The 17181-nt window shown below is 38.8% G+C and overlaps 2 protein-coding genes across 4 annotated transcripts; one reads left to right on the top strand and one right to left on the bottom strand.

The window, feature by feature from the left end:
• The first annotated feature begins 3197 nt into the window (after positions 1–3197).
• Positions 3198–6702, top strand: LOC136782812 (probable glutamate receptor). The gene is made up of 8 exons (XM_066742498.1): positions 3198–3238; positions 3324–3545; positions 4623–4717; positions 5111–5254; positions 5361–5596; positions 5682–5902; positions 5970–6235; positions 6321–6702. The coding sequence occupies exons 1-8, from the start codon at positions 3215–3217 to the stop codon at positions 6700–6702; spliced, it is 1590 nt and encodes a 529-aa protein (XP_066598595.1). The 5' UTR covers positions 3198–3214.
• A 55-nt stretch (positions 6703–6757) lies between these two features.
• Positions 6758–16691, bottom strand: Nep3 (Neprilysin 3). Of its 3 annotated transcripts, none has more exons than XM_066742496.1 (13): positions 16440–16691; positions 12302–12415; positions 12061–12217; positions 11781–11990; positions 11361–11641; positions 11125–11223; positions 10829–10999; positions 10564–10712; positions 10261–10483; positions 9705–10164; positions 9433–9579; positions 9211–9350; positions 6758–8831 (listed from the first exon to the last, which is right to left on the bottom strand). In XM_066742496.1, the coding sequence occupies exons 1-13, from the start codon at positions 16449–16451 to the stop codon at positions 8655–8657; spliced, it is 2340 nt and encodes a 779-aa protein (XP_066598593.1). In that variant the 5' UTR covers positions 16452–16691; the 3' UTR covers positions 6758–8654. The 3 variants fall into 3 exon arrangements, with proteins under 3 accessions (XP_066598593.1, XP_066598592.1, XP_066598594.1); XM_066742495.1 differs by lacking the exon at positions 16440–16691 and adding an exon at positions 15158–15382; XM_066742497.1 differs by lacking the exon at positions 16440–16691 and adding an exon at positions 14983–15090.
• Positions 16692–17181: the final 490 nt, after the last annotated feature.

Below are 17181 nucleotides of genomic sequence, written 5' to 3'. Positions count from 1 at the left end.
CCAACTAATCCATCTCCCCCCCCCCCCCCCCCACTTCCCTCCCTCTCATCGCTTAATCTGTCACACTTTCCACACACTCCCGCGAGAATCTCTTACCCTATCGCTTTGATTCTCTTACGCGCTTTTATCTCGCTGCGATAACGACGGAAGAGCTGAAAATAACACATTTTTTCCCCCCACTATAGCAATTTGCGAATTAGAAATAAACGACGGTTCGTGTAATTCCACGTCGAAATTTCCTACATTTTTTCTTTCCTTTTTCATTTCTTTCTCTTGAAATTTTTTTGTTTTCTTTTATTTTTTCTTTTAATTTACGCCCCAGCAATTTTCAACTGGCGATAATCGTAAAATTATGCGAGACGACGGAGTCTCTGTCGTGAGTGGAAAATGAATATTGAAATTGTTTCGATGAATCAGGTGGTGTTTTATTTTTGCCCTTTTCAAGAAACTTGGCAAAGCCGATATAATTATGGACGATTACCACTGATGACAATTTAGTAGGAACGATTAATCTGGAGAGGAAGTAATTTGTCTCGGATCGATGAGAAAAATCGGCTCCGGGTCGAAAGCTTTAAACGGAAATATCGCATCGCTTCGAAGAAAATCGGACTGGCCGATTTTTCAAAGATTCCCCGCGGTGCGGTCTTATCTGCATGAGAATCGCGTCGAGTTTAATAAAGTTTTATGTTCCGCTTGGGCAAGTTCGCGTCATTTATATCGATTTTTTGCACATTTTGCCAAGTGATCGGTATCGGGAGAAACCTATCGATCAAGTGGAGAGAAATTTAAATTGAAATTGGCTTAACGGTACAGGACGAAAATTTCGTCGTTCCTATATAGAATAAGGAGAGTTGTTAAACGGAAAAGGAGTCGAGGGAGAAAGGAAGGAAAAAACCTGATGAATATAATATCGGTAGCGATAAAGCGACGGCCATTTCTGGCGAAATAAAAACGAATGAGCAAGGCTGGCCGGGATTTTTCAAGCCGCTCGTAAAATTCTCCGAGGGCTAAAGGATAAAGTGTGAAAGAATACATAAAAATTCATTGCGAACCACCGAATGGCCATTGTTTTCAATCGCGTGCTGCAAACGCGTGCAAAACGCGAATTTCTTAAGGAAGTTACTTTGCCCTCTTCCGTGATGGCTATCGCGACTCTTGCTCAAGCCTCGCCGGGGGAAAACACTCTCGATACTCGCAGATATTTTCAGCGATACTATGCATGCCCTCTTCCACCAATGTTATACTAATTCCTAAAATACATGCATGCCTATTGAAACTCCTCGCAACTTACGAAAAATATCCAATTTCTTCGATATCCCAAAGTCCTTCCTTACGAAAAATTAAGCGTCGAGAAGGACGGGCAAACGATTTTCAGGAATATAACGAGGGACGCCTAAGATGTTTATCGAGTGCAGCAGTACTCACCTTTTAGAAGATTTCTCAGAATTAGTGAATCTGTCTAAGAAAGTTCTTGTAATCGTTTGAGTAAGCGCTCTATTCACATATATCTCACATCGAACGCGTTATTCCCAATCGTCGTAATTCAATAACCTCCGAACGGATTCTTCGAGGTCCATAACCAGTACGATTCCTACTATATAGATAAATTCCCCTCATATCACACTTTTCAGTCTCGGAATCATCTCCCTTTCCTAAAAAGATAAAAATGTGCTCATTTTTTAATGGAAGAGTTTCTGTCCAATGGAGAAAACGAATAGAACGTTTCAAGGTCTTGTCTTATAGCAGCCGTTGCGATTCAGTCTGGCTCGCAGCGCTACTGGCAAATGCCAGTCGTCCCTGACATTGACAGTGACATTGTACAGCATAAGTCTACTATGACAAAGATGATCTACGTCGTAATTTTCGACGGCGTTGAACTCTTCTCGTCCCAATCTCCCCTTGGTTCTACAATTTTTCAATCGTTCCATTTGAAAAACACCTCGACCCTCATGAACCTTCCAAATTATCAATTTTTATCTCTAATTTAGCAAGCACGAGTGTTTTCTTTCTAAAACTTTTCAGCAAATGTACATCGAGGCTTGAAAATTATCCAAAAATTCATACTTTTCCCCAAAATTAAAATTTAATTTCTTCGATGGTAAATTATCGAGGGAATTCTTTCTCTGGGTGGTCCAGTCTACTCGTAAATCGAAACGGACGGTGAGTCACTGCAATGATACTATCATAAGATTACTGTGTAAGTATACAATGGTATTGGCATGATCTGCATTTCAATAAATATCAGTTAACCAGAAGATTTAAGAAAATTCCACTCGTGTTTATTCGACGGCTCTTACACAGCGGAGTTATTTGACAGAAAGCAAATAAAAATATAAATCACACCGAGGAACAATGTCATTTGTCGAGTCAAATATTCCACGTTCTTGCCAAATGTTAACATTGCTTCGTTAAAATGTAGATTCTTATCCTGCTGCAATCTTCGCTAAGGTTAAACTTTATTTATTGTTTATAAATTATAGAATAGCATTCTTTACGAAAATCTGTAAATAAGATTCTGAGGTAAGAGTTATAAACGTTTTTTCTTCTAGAAGCTTGGAAGGCCTGCAGTAGCAACGGTCGGCAAAAGAGCATCAGCAACCAGCCATGCAAGTGATCGCTGATCGAAAACTGGAGCTCTTTAAAATCTCCCCTACAACTTTGATCTCTCGTGTATTATCACTATACAGCGATGCAAGAACCAAATTTCTTCCTTATCGATTGTCGTCAACACGAAAAATGATTGAAGAAAGAAATCGTCCAAAGCTCGGAAAATTATTATAACTGCAGATTTATCGATTTTTCACAATTATCGATAACCAAAATTACACTCGTTGAAATGCACTCATTAATAATATAAGAAAGCTTATTCGCTCGTGAAGAAAATTAAATTTATCGTCGCGTATTTATACGAAATATGCTCAATAATGTAAGGCTCGTGAAACTGATTTACATTTCGAAATAAATATCACAATTCATTTGAATGCATCAGCATTGGCATTGAAATTCACTCGTTGACTGACAATATTTCCCAAAAATTACATGTGTGGGTACACTTGTCAATTATAGCATTGAAATCCTTCGTGTCAGCTGTCAGGTCTGCATCAAGGGTATAAAAAAATATCTTTTTGTAACAGTCACGTTATCGATAAAATATTAATAGAAAAGCTAGACATAAAAACCGTAGGTACTTCACGGAACCTGTTCATTTATTGCTATGAAGGCTTTCCTGATACTGACGGTGGGACTAAGAACGAGTAACGCAGCGAAACTGCTGAAATTTCGTAAATCTATTTTATCAAGAGCTTTATTTTGTTTATTTATAGGCGTTTTACGCGCTCTCGTCGGCTAAGATGTGCCTGAAACTGTTAAAAAACGTCGATGAATATCATCCGGTTAAAGAGATACCTGGAAGAATATGGATGTGGAATCGTCGAGCCGGTATCTTGGATAAACTCGAGTCCTATGAACAAAATGAAACTGCCGTTTGTACCGTGGATGAAGTCACCGAGTTAAGGGATAAAACTTTGGTCGCTGCTGCTGCAACCGTAAGTAGACCAAATCTTTACAAAAGTTGACAATCAAACAAGTTGGAAAATTACAGAGAAAAATATGAACTATAACATATTATTCAAACATTATATAAATTAATCGAATCAAATCATTTGTTTGGCGCTACAATAAGGGGAGAACTCGAACTTAAGCCCATAGATTTGAATAACATTTTATAAATTGTAGAACTGAAGACTCAACCATTGTCATTTGACGCTCCTGAAAAAAACCATATGTATTTTATGTGTAATATTTATATTGAATTCTATTGCAACGCCATTATGAATACTTTTTTCAATAATTTTTTCCATGATTTATAGATTCTGACCTGGTCAAGCAAGTAGTATATGGAAATAAATTAATGTAGTCTTATGAGTATTAAGAGGATCTTTTTAAAGGAATTCTTGATAGAAAAAATACAAGGCTTACTTATTTTTATATTTGTAGTTCAATTATTTATCGAGTGTAAATAATTTTCATTCATTATATCGTCGAAAAATTTTATTAAAGTATTAATTTCACTTCTTCTTATTAAAATTTTGTTGTTCAAATGTCATTTCTGTAATAATCTGTTTATTTGAAAATCTTCGTGTGTTTTAGAGAGAAAACATAGAAATACACACCGTCTATTTTGAAGAAAAGTGTTTATTACAGCGAATATAATTTAATATAAATTAAATGTAAGATAATATGGATTATTGTATAAATTGTGAAAAACCCACGTATGAGCATTGAGTTTTTGAATTTATCCTAGCATTCTATGAGTAAAATACTTTTAATCCCTAAAACTTCATCGAAATCCATGATCCTAGATTCGCGTTCCCCCCCTCCTAAGTGTATTAATTTGATTACAAGTATATTAAATTCTTTATTTCAAATAAATTTAAATCCAAACCAATAAATTAAAAAGTTTGGGAAGATAGTGGAGACCAACTTCTATATATTTCAGATATTAACAAAAATTATTTTCTTAATAATATCTTAATAATTTTGTTCACAATCGTATAGAAGCGAAAACGATATATTTAAAAATAGCTTTTATTCTTACAACTGATTAAGATGTATATTTTCAGATGCCTCCGTATATTATTATGAACAATACGGAGTCTACGGTGAGCGGATACTTGGGGGAGGTCTGGACTATCCTGGAAGAAACGATGAAATTCAAGCGAGTATCGTAATTTGTCCAGGTGTACATTAATAATAATAGGGGGTGAGGGGATTACGCGAGAATGACACGCGAGGGCCGAGAAAGTTTGAACCCTGGGGTTACGTGAGATTCGGTGAATCGGCCGGTACGATAGTGGGGATTACGAGGAATCTCCTCACTTTTCGCCAGTTTTCGTCGTAATACCCACTTAGGACCGATGAAAAAGTGGAAGAAGAGGGAGAAAAAAGAGGATGGAGAACGGCTGGGGGATGATTCACTCGTCTAGACAGATATAAATATAGACAAAGAGGGTCCCGCGAGTTTTGATAAGGACGAAAGGGGTTAGGGAGGGTTAATAGGATACTAGGGGTGCGTGCACCGTAACAAAGCATTTCTTCGTCGAATTTACAGGACTGTTTACCGGAAAGTGAATCGCTCGAGGAAACTACAGCTGCAGCTGCGAAACGATGATACTCACGCAATACTCATGCCCAACATCATGTATGCTTACCCATCCAGCCTTTATAGCTACAGTGCTCCAGTCGAAACAAATTCGTGAGTCGCAATCCTCTGTGCACCAATAGACACTTTCGTATATCATACATAATAACAGAGTCTCTGAGAAAACAGTTTAAATATATAATTGTTCCAAATTATTCAGGTACATGCTGTTCGTTAAATCCGATGGTACCAGCGTTTCCAAATGGTGGTACGCGAGAATTTTCAGTCGTGGCTTGTGGCTGACTTCCATTCTTTTTGTCATTTTTCTAACAATAGCAATTTATGCCGCTTACGTGATGAAAAAGAGTATGCTCGATAATTACACGGAATGCGATAACGAGCTGTCACAGCCCTCCTTCAATCTGCTCTATGTTCTGGGTGGGATTAGTGGACAAGGTATAACAATATACTTTAGCATGACGAGGATCTGGAAGAGAGATTTATGTATCGACAATGGTTTGTATGTGTGTGTTTTCGTCAGGTTTTCAAAAATTGCCATTGAGCTGGTCCCTGAGATTGTTCGGGCTTTCTTATTTGATAATGGGGATGCTTTTATCTTGTGGATTCAGCAGCACTCTAACATCCTTCTTGGCCTTCAGAAGTACCTCCGTTCCTATCACGAGTCTCGAGGATATTGTTCAGAAGAAAACTCACTCCCTTTGTTTGAGAAAGGATGGCGGTGCTTATATACACTTCACAGTGGTCGGTGTAAAACTTTTCTCATTAGTTACAAATATTATTATACGCTTTTAATAATAACAATGTTTAGGATGGTGGAATCAAGGGAGATGTACTCCCTAAATGGGAGGATATTGTCAATAGGAATTGTCCTGACATGAAAAATATATCCGCTATAAGCTCCACCATGTGCCAATCGGGATTCGTTTATATGGAATCCCCATACATTTTTATATCACTTTATAAGAAGATCCAACCTCATTGTCGAATTTACCAGATCCCTGGAAAACATTGGAGCCTTCAGCTAGCATTTTTGCACTCCCGTTCCTCCATTTATAGAAGTGCCATAAATAAGCTGTGAGTATTTTGGAATTTTCTTTTATCGCATGTTAGGCTCAAGAGAGTAAAAACAGAAATATTAATGCTCCACCAATAATGGCAGTTTGTTGAAATTTCGTTCGGCGGGAATATTAAAGTATCTTGAGAAGAAATGGATGGCGAGCGAGATCGAAAACACGGCGGATCAGTGGAACGATTTTCAACCCGTGGAATACGCGCACGTACACATAATGTCTATGGGACTCTTTACAATGGCACTCGTAAGTACTTTCATTTGCGTCTTGGAAAATATTTGGTACAGATTTCATAAAAGATTGAAGAAACGAGATGCAAAATCAGTAATTCCTAGAAATAACAAACAGAAAATATTTATTCGCTCAAAGCCTTATAAACAAATTGTGGCAAGATCTCAGAGAACAGCCAAACTTTTATGGCTCAGTGCAAGGATCAAACGACGACTTTCGCAAATCGAGCGAGCCACGTGAAAACTTTTGAAAGAAAAATTAATAATGAATGTATATAAAGCTGGGTAGAGATGCGAATGTTGGATTTTAGTTTAATAAGCACGATATACATAGTATACAAGAATAATACACAAGAAAATTATCATAAACGTGTTCGTTAATGATCGTAAAATTTCTTTATCATATATCAAATAATAGACAAACATTACTTTCAAGTAACACGCAACAATGTAACTTTCAAGGTGGCCATATTATTTACGACATTATTGACAATTATTACAAACAGCGGACGTTACAAATTCGTAAGTCACAGTGTGGATTGTTTAAACTTTGACGTCGATCATACACAGCTTAGGAAACATATTCTAGGCGCCAATAATTGTCTTCACTACCATTCGTCATCGCCCAAAAATTGTTATTCCTACTTAACGTTAAAAAAGCAAACTTTGGCATATCTTCGCAAGTGTCGGTTTCCCTGCAAAATTCTTAATACCAAGAATAAAACCATAAGATTAGAAAATAGGAGGAAAGAATGAGGAGATCGTTAATGTTAATAGTATTGGGAAACTCGAGACATTCACAGCATTTACAATATACGTGGGTATATTAATTTTCCTGTTGAAACGTTATACTTAGTTAAAGGATAACCGTAGCTGTTTCGTCTCTTTGCATGGTTTAGCTCGAGAATGTTTCTTAAATTATTTTAAGCCCGTTTCTTATGTTATTCGAGACAACCAGACAAATACAACAGTGATAATTGTTTTTTATTTGTACCTCACCCCTCCCTCCCTTTCTATCGCGCATAATCCAACTATCGGACTCCTAAAAGATTTCATCATCTGGGAATTCGATAAATAAACTCGGCGAGATTACATCGCATTTTGGCATAGGTTAGCATACTAATTCCGCCTAGCTCTATGTAAGTTACCATCTTTATAAAATAAATTTCTTAAGCTTATTTATACTATAGATCCTGCCTGCAGAAATAATGTTTGCCCAATAACGGCATATTCTGCGGTTCATCGAATGCGTCGCGAGCATTTTTCACTATTCTCGGTGGCAAGAATATGAGAAACGCCTCGAACAATACGCGTAAGCAACGTTTCGTCGAGCGTTCGATATCATCGTAATTTTCCTCATTCTTCCATAAATTTATTTAACCTGTTCTTTTAACATGATAAATCTTGTGAAACAATGGTCTCTATATTTATAAGTATATAGCTTCGTGAAATCCCTGCAAATGGGTCGAGCATGGGGTCCGTTGCGAGTATAAAAGTGAAAAATGCGATTAGCGCCTTTGACGATAGAAAAAAGAGCTCCAGTTTTGTCGGAAGCTGCTCTGGTGCGAATGTACGCAGCGCTCGATGAACCGTAGGTATATTTGTATACTGACAAAGTGTCGCTGTCCACTTTAAAAGTAGCCAGCTTAACGGGAGTAACGGATGGTCTTAGTGCCTCCTGACAAATAAGTGCTAGCCTCCCATTCAACCTGGACTCTCCTGATACACCCAAAGGTCAATCAGGATACTTCTTAAAATATTTAGTAAAATTGCGCGTGGACCTCGACATGGACACGATATTATTTACATGAACGCGCTAGTTCCCATTCAAACGGAAATTCCGGTGCTTCCTCCTCTTCGATTCTTCTTCTTTATCTTCTTCTTTCTTCTCTTAATGACACCCGCTCTTATCCATCGTAGCCGCTAACGTACAAGTAACCTATAGTTTAGGTCCGTCGAAACGAAGACTCTTTGCCCGGTGATCTCGCTTTGTTCATCTAACGCGAGTTATCACCATGAGTCTCAATTGAATTGCTGGCTGCAGAACGTGGGATTGACTTTGTTGATTCGTTAATTCCTTAATGCTCTTTCCAAGAATTCTAACGGTGAACATCCGGTAAAATACTTTCGGACAACCGGAAGTAGCCCAATCGCATATCTTTTCGTCAGATTTTTCTGCGACCTTGAATGTTTTTACCAGACCTCGCACTTGTGCACAGGATTCATCTTGGAGCCTTTCGGACAGCTGAACTCTGTAGCGAATTCTGGCAAATTGGAGAGTGGACCTATCACTCGAAATTTCGGTGGACAATGCGAATCCTTTTCCAATTGTAGTCCTATCGTTTCGGGTGTTACCGCGGTACACCAAACCTTCCAAAGAAAACAATAATTAGACGAACCCTTGAGATATAAAAACTTGATGTATAGTTGCAAAAATATATGGATTGATAAGTATTGCATTTTAAAATTGAAAATATCGGTGGAAGAAGGCATTAATTCACTTTTTTTTTTAAAACACAATGATCTAATGCATGTTATTAAAACTTTGTATAAAGATTTAATCTTCATAATTAAAATGAATTCTTATATTCATTGTCTCCTATAGAAAGTTTTTAATAACAAACGTGTCAAATCGCATATGCTGTATATGCTACCTGGAAACTTTAATGTCTGCAAATTTGTTCAAACCATTGAAAATGCGAACTAACGCCTTCTCCCACCAATGTCTCCAATCGTTATTTGATCGTACCTGAGCAAAGTTCAGGAAAAAAAGTTGACGATGCGTCAGGTTAAGTCCAGGCAGCGGCAATTGATCCTCGTGACTCTTTGGAGTGGTGAGATAAGCGTGATAAGCAGCTTTGAGACCACCGTTGTCCGCGATGTTCTCGCCTAAAAATTCAACGAAAACAATAACATCTGCTCGTCCATGGTTGAAAATCTTATTTGAAAATTGTTCTTATATTTTAGTTACCCAATGTCTGCCGACCGTTAACGCGACGACCTTCAATTTCGTAGCTACCATATTGCTCCACAAAACATTCTGTTCTATTTTTGAACCTATCTATAGTAGCGTTATTCCACCACTGATGCAAATTACCATGCAAATCGTACTCCCTTCCTAAATATTAAGAGAAGAAATGAATTATATAATTTTATTAAAGAGCTATCCTATTTGCACATTTTCAAATCTCGTTTTAATTTAATACGACTCGAGGAATAAGACCAAACTAAGATTCGAATTACCTTGATCATCGAAGGCATGAGTGAGTTCGTGTCCCATAACGACTCCCATGCCTCCAAAATTCAAGCTACTGGGATTCTCCATATCGAAAAAGGGACTTTGAAGTATTCCAGCAGGAAAAACAATTTGATTCTTCGTCGGCGTGTAATAAGCATTGACAGTGGGTGGCGTCATGATCCAAGTTGCCTTGTTCACAGGTTGATCGAGCTTTTCCAGACCCTTGCGAAGATTGTACTTGTTCATTCTGATGTTATTCTCGAAATACTCGTTCTGTTTGATTTGTAGATCAGCATATTTATCGTTCAACTCGGCGGGGTTGAGAATAAAGTCCGGGAAGCCGATCATGTCGGTGATGGCGTTGGCTTTTTCTTCGGCAGATTTTCTGGTTTCCCCATCCATCCAATCGAGATTCTTCAAGTTAGACGTAAAGGCCGTACGAACCTCGTTAATCATTTTTTCAGCCTAGAATCCCCATAGAAAAGACAAGAATCAATAACGATTGCAATATATGTGAGTAAGCTGTAATTCGATATGTTTGTGATGTCTCCTATAACTGACCATGGGTTTACTTTTGCCATGAAAGACTTCTCTGACGAACATGGCACCAATGGCAAATCCCATTGCATTATTGGCGTCATTGACACAATAGCGCCATTGTTCCTCCCTACCTTCCGACCCCATAAGAACCTTTCTCAGGCCTTTGTAAGCGTCGCGAAACGGTTTCGACAAATAGGCCGTCAAAGACCTCACCGTTTGCCAAACGAGATAGTTATTCAGGATTCTGCAAAAATGTAATAATTCGTAAGACGAATATTTTCGAATTCTTCAAAAGCAAATAGGTAATGAGTAGAATATACTCGCATTTTTCCTCCCGTCGTACTGTTGTATTCAGCCATAACTTTCGATAATTTGACAAAGTACTCTGGTGCAAAATTCACTATCACAGCCTTACCGTTGATTCTCTTATTGACCAGACGAGTGGCATTCTGGAAATAATCCACCCAGGACATCTGGAAAAATTGATAAGTTTTTATCCATTAAGAGTTTGATTGTTCGAGATTGGAAGCGATCAAACTCGAATTGCGCATTTTCTATTTATCAAATGAAAGGTCAATTCCGTACTCACGAAAGGCGCTTTGTGCTGAAGACTGTTCAAGGTCATGAGGTTATAGAGCTTCTCCTCGTCCCTGCGGTCCTCTTGCGGCGTAGTGATCTCGGCCAATTTTGTCTCGAAATCAATTACGTCCTGCATCTGTTTCCTCGTGCTGTTCTCCTCCCCCCCCAATAAAACTCCTATCTGTAATTTCAAGGGTAGACCACTCGTGGAATTTCACGACGCGTATCGTTCAGTCACTAATTGCTCGTCTAATGCAAAAACTGAAGAGTCTCTCTAACAAATGGATATAGGCATGATTAACGTACCTTCGTCATGTATTCCAAATAGGCCGCCAACACCTTGCCGTGCTCAGTTTTATTCAGATAATTGTCGGCTGTTGGCAGGGTCAAACCGCCCTGGTCAATCTTGAACAATTTTCATCCCCTCGTTAACAATCTCACTTGATCTACATTCGCGTCTCTCTCTCTCTCTCTCTCTCTCATATTTATTTTTATTAAAGCAAAGAATAAAGAATATTGAATTAATAAACCAATAGGCTTACTTGTATAATATATCTACTACTGTTTCGGTCATCCTCATTGACACCCCAAGTAAAGAGTCCGCCCATATTGTAAACATTTTGCAATACGTGCATACTAGTCTGCAAGGACCACGTGCTAATATTGAAGCGACCGCTGACGTTCCATCCTCCAACGTTTTCCAACAAATCCAGCATTGGCTTCGCCCCAAGCTCCTCGATGGTTCCGTTCAAATCCATGCAGGATAAATAAAACAGCTTTGCCTTCTTCTCCGCTTCCGACTTTAATTCGTTAAAAGGCTTTTCTGCAACCCAATGCAATTTTCGTTATCTCATCGAATCAACGTACCCAATCCAATCCCAATCTCATTCGAATTCCTAAATTGGATTCATCCGTACTTAAGTATAAAATACAATTAGAATATATACTACAGAAAGGATTACCAAGGACGTTCTTAACAACCAACTGATTATCCTGCTCGAGTTTCCCAAACGTGCCCCACATACTCTTCCCATCCGGTATGGGATTTTTTTTGGTCCAACCACCACAGGCGTACTCGTAAAAGTCATCGCAGGGATCAACCGAGCGATCTATACTATTTATTAACGATGCTACCACCGTTATACAGTGCTCCGTCAGGCAGTAATTTCCGGCTGTGGACAAATTTCTGAATTAATATGTCGGTCGAGGAGACTCGTCGTGACCTTGAGAAGAACTTTTAACCTTCTGCAGGGGAAGTCACGTGGAGGATCTGTGAATCGTCCCAGCCGTTTTTGCTACTGATGACTATTGAAAGAACGATCACTATCAACAACAAACCGGCGCACAATATAAATAAGCATCTCTCCAAAGCGCTTCTCGCTCTCCATAGCGTTGTGCCCTGTAAAACAGATTTATCTTAAACAGTGGCTATGCTGAAACAATAATATTCCATTCTTTTCTTTGGTTCCATTGAAAAACTTACAGAGTGATATCTAATGTGCGTGGCAGATGTGCTGATGCCTTCGCTATTCAACGCCACTGAACCGATGCTGCTGCTGTCCTCGTCCTCGAACTCCGTCTGTTTATACCTCGTCATCTGTAACAAAAAATAAACACCAATGCACTTTGAACTTATTCCTTCCCCCCTCTCTGCGTACTCTCATAATATTTGTTTAGATTTCACGAGAAACTTCCCAGCGTGAAACTTTGCTAAATTCAAACAAGTTGGCAAAAATTGAACGCTTTTATAGGAATATTTAACAAGAAAACTTTTCATCTCCTTCTTGTTTACATCACAATAACCAGCTTTGCGGCACAATTCCTTCTTATCGCTCGAATTACACTCGGAAAAGTATTTCAACTTTTTAAATCTCCAAACTTTTGTCCCATTTAATGAATAAAGTTTCATTTCAATAGTCAAGGAATACGGCTCTGTTGCCACTTTTTCTGTGCGCCAACTCGGTAATTGAACTTTTCTAAATTAGCTTTATCCACAGGAATCTCGATCTGCTCTACAATTCGATTGGCAACGATGGATTGTTTTGGTTGATAAGCGACGTTATCTAAGGACTACATATATATATATATATATATATATATATAGTCTTTTTACCTACTAATATTTTATGATAAATCTGATTAGAAGCAGACGCCGAATATTTTATCAGCATAGAGAGGCGTTTACGAGGGCGTGTCGTGCCTGCTCGATAAATCTAATAATCATAAAACCTTCTGCGTTCGTTTTCGGAGCGCACTTTAATTGGCTATAGTTATCTCGGGTTAATTTCCTCAGAAAGAAAACTATACCCGATAAAAAAGTTAATTGGCCCATATTTTGAATTATTTCCTTCAAGATTATTGCATTCTAAGATTTATCGTTTACTTACAACCACAGAATAATAATTCGTCTCCAACAATAATAAGCTATAGTTATAAAATATCCTTCATAAAAGTCATTACTTTTATGAATGAATAAAGGTTATTCGCACGAGAGAACGATAAATTTCCTTTTCGAACCAATAAGTTTATTCCGTTATTGTAATTTCACGCAACATCAACAGAATTTTCTAAGCGTCTATGATAATCACGTCTGACGTTAAATTTAGACATAATATATGAGATAAGCTGTTTATAAGGAAAGAGCTATGGCGTTTGGCAATAAATCGGTTTCGCCGTGAATTATCAATGAACAAGAGTATACGCTCGAGTTACGAACTTTGCGCCACGACGATTACATCTGCGATAATCCGCTTTGAGTCTAAATCGTGCGGTTCGAGCGAAAAGCTTGCCAAGTTTCAAACGCGAGTTTCCCGACGATTTCGTTCGTTTAATATCGCCTTGGTATATAAGTCCTGTAGAGAAAAGGACTCTGCTACATTTTGTAACTATCGATGAAAAGCATCAGCTATGAGGCTCGAACGTTAATTAGACGCAGCTGTAAATAAGCGAAGCGGCGACCTTCCATATTCGGAGAGAAACATCATTTTCATGTCTCTGCTGACGCACAAAATAAGAACATCGTACGTCAATCGCATCATTGAATTAAATTGCACAGATAAAACAGAGCGGCGCGTGCACGCTTCAAAGTAGCCGCTCCCTCCTATTTACATTTGAATAATTCAATACTCGCATTTATTCCCGTTAATTTCAAAATCGTCGTTGTATATAAAAGAAACCAGCCATTTTTATTCGTATATTGACGCTCTATTTACAATTCTCTGCATGTTTCTGTATAAATATTACTACACAATATTTGCAATTTTCTCCTGCGAATTTTTCAGCGTTTCCTTCTAACAGAAAACAGAGAGGCAGAGTTTATACGACGAGAATAGTTTTTTGCGCAGTTGGGATATAGAGTTTAGTTCTTCTCGAGACCGGAAGTCCGCATGGATAATTTCGGGTTTTCTTAATATACGACCAACGTCAATGGCGTATAGATAAATAAACTGTGCAGTGAGAAAAAACACACCATGTCGAACGAAATGTAAAAATTACGATGGAAATTATGCAAAATTGGTTGGTGGATATACAGAGATACGATTTTAGATCGTTCTAAAAATAGAATTGTCCTCGGCCACCAATCGCAGACCACGAGACGTGCCTCGGGAATCTCGAAGAACCGATAAATGGTACTTCCATTCCACCGTGGAAAACCATTCCTAGATTCGTATACTTTGATCTCTAGTATAATCTGTCGCCCCTAACGCATGTATAATTCTTCACATAAATATATTTCGTCCAATTCTCGTAGCACGATAGGCCAAAATACCAAATATTTCTACAGATATATTTTACAAAATTCAATTTTCTTTCGGTTCTCTTAATTCACTAGTATACGTGTGTATGAATAGCAAAACCTTTTTTTATCTCTTCGATTCTGCTTCGCTCAGTTGTGAAAAAAAATCTTAAAAAAAACTGTCCATACAATGAAGCTTCGTTTTAATATCGAATAGTTTAGAATTTCCTTGTTTCTCTTCGTTAACTCTTTATCCTATGATGCATGAATTTTGTCACCTCATCCGTTATTCCATTAGTGGCTACTTTACAATCTCGTCATGAATTCACTGTTTTACGTCGGCATTTTAATTAAATGACGAATGAAAAAGCGACTATGTGTTCAACCGAACAACAAACGGAAATATCTTCACTCCTCACTATACGTACAGCGTAATATTTTCCTCGATACCAACCACTTTTCGGTGATTGGATAAACCTCGAGACGATAAAACCGATAATTGTTATTTCACTGTGTGGGACAGTTGGAAATTCCGAGGGCGCGAAAATAATGGCATGTGAATTGGATTTTTGTACAGAAAGGTGTGTCTCACTGATTTATTACCTCTTCTCTCTTCTTGTAAACATTCATTGGAGGCGAGAATTGACAGTTGACATGTTCTCGTAAGCGAGGAAGGAGGAAATGAGGAAAATGCGGAATGAAAATACGACCGATCGGAGGTTTGCGTGGTGACTGCAGGCAGCCGGGCCGGCGGCGTCGTCGGCGGCGGCGGCTGCTGCGGCGGCTGCGGCGGCTACGACGGCGGCTAGCACGACGATTGCACGCGGCTCGCTCGCTCGTCTCGTTCTCGTTCTCGTTCCGTCGTGCAAAAAGCTCCGTATTGTAAGTATCCGGCGCTTGCGCACGCTGAGCTTTCTCGGCTCACGCACAAGCACACGCACACGCAGGAGAGATCATTTACAATTCGTCCCAACAGGAAACGAACACTTGTCGTTGTCGCGCCATTAATACCATTAAATTTTATCCTTCTTCTTCTTCTTCTTCTTCTTCGTTTCCGTCGCGGTACACGCACTGCGCTCCCTGCGACAAGCAAATCCACAGGGAAATTTGGCAAATTAATTAGCCAACAACATCGAATTCGTGTCACGGACGATGCGATGGCGGGAAAAAGGCGCGTATCGCTATATTCTCGTACCATATTGTTCATCTTGCATACTCGGTAGATAATAATAATGAATAAATTGTCCATCCATTGTTAAAAATACAAGGATTATGCAAAGTCGATTAAAATATATTCTAACTAGTAAAAATTTACGAAACATGGACAATCTCTTTAGGAAATTATTTTATTATTGTTTTTGGTCATTGATCAGAAGATAGAATATTGCTTATGAATGAAAATGCTTTTTGAACGATGAATATTTGTAGGAATAATCATCTCGTATAGCTTGATTAGCGAAAAATAGAATGACAGTGACATTTAATTGAATTAGAAACTGCTTTCCCCTGGCGCACAATAATACGATAAATGGTAGCGAGAGAGATGTCGCCTTTCATATCGGCGTTATCGGTTAATTGGATTAATTAAAAAATCTATAGCGGTAAGCAATTACACGATCGAATTGAATGAACCGTCAACAATAAGAGGCAAGTCTCATGAGCTCACGAGGGATTTAAATAGTCACCGTTTGAAATCACATGAATATAGAATGTCGGAACGTTAGTCAACTTTCGTAGATGCTCTCGTAACAGGAAATGATAAAGAGCGGTTGGTTAGAGAGGAGGAGGGGGTATAGTATCGGGTAGTCGAGGGTTCAATTGTTGTCGAATTGGAATAGTGTATAATTTTTCATAGTTACATCCGGTGGTACATTGGCGGACTCACCTTCACGGACATCTTGGCCCGGCACTATCGCGCAACCACTGCACACTGTCACTTTAATTATTGATCGAGCATGGAGGTAGAGAGAGAGAGAGAGAGAGAGAGAGAAATTAGAGCCAGGCCCGAAAACTTGGGGCTAGCCTCGGCGACGGCCGAGAACGAGAGGAAGTTGACGAGGAAAAGCTATAAATGCTACTAAGACATTTTCTTATTGCCAGCGTGGCTAGAAAACTGATATCCGTTCGTTCCGTCCCGCCTGCAGCGGCCGCTCCACACGGGGGATGGTATCCCCTCTGCCTCCGCCGATCCCCCTATATTGATTTCCTTTTCCACCGCCCGTTACCCGTTAAACCGTTACGTACCACCTGCCATCTTCCCGTCTTTCTTCATCTTTATTCGAAATCCAGCTGTGATGTGGTCCCTTGTATCCAAATCTACCCATATAACTACACATCTAACGAATTTTTCTCCTACCCTTAACCTCATTCTTTCGTCAGTTCCCTTGTTCCACCCGACGCCATTTTCATTTTCATTCCTTTACCTAGCTTACACCCTGAAACCTAACCTTCAACATCTTCTCTCGATCAAGCACCTCCCACCCCTGCAGAAAAACTTAGTTATTAAATTTTCTTATCATTTTGCTCTGTTTTATTCCAACCCCTCTTGCAATTTGGAATTTTTATTATTTTTGTTTCATTTCCCTCACGAGCATGTGCCATTTTGATTTATATCGATCTTATAGTTG

The sequence above is a fragment of the Prorops nasuta genome, unplaced genomic scaffold (assembly GCF_024137725.1).
Source record: "Prorops nasuta isolate Cenicafe-Biocafe unplaced genomic scaffold, Cenicafe_Pnas_1.2 PNAS00030, whole genome shotgun sequence".
NCBI lineage: Eukaryota > Metazoa > Arthropoda > Insecta > Hymenoptera > Bethylidae > Prorops > Prorops nasuta.
The sequence above is the reverse complement of the archived record's forward strand: the minus strand, read 5'-3'. Positions and strand labels throughout refer to the sequence as shown.

Excerpts from the sequence above, each read along its gene's own strand:
- LOC136782812 (XM_066742498.1), top strand. The coding sequence starts at position 3,215 with ATGAAGGCTTTCCTGATACTGACG. Across the intron at positions 4,718-5,110 it reads GAAGAAACGATGAAATTCAA|GACTGTTTACCGGAAAGTGA; the intron begins GCGAGTATCGTA and ends TCGAATTTACAG. Across the intron at positions 5,903-5,969 it reads CTTATATACACTTCACAGTG|GATGGTGGAATCAAGGGAGA; the intron begins GTCGGTGTAAAA and ends AACAATGTTTAG.
- Nep3 (XM_066742495.1), bottom strand. The coding sequence starts at position 15,184 with ATGAATGTTTACAAGAAGAGAGAAGAG. Across the intron at positions 12,218-12,301 it reads CGCACATTAGATATCACTCT|GGCACAACGCTATGGAGAGC; the intron begins GTAAGTTTTTCA and ends TCTGTTTTACAG. Across the intron at positions 11,642-11,780 it reads GGTTGTTAAGAACGTCCTTG|AAAAGCCTTTTAACGAATTA; the intron begins GTAATCCTTTCT and ends ATTGGGTTGCAG.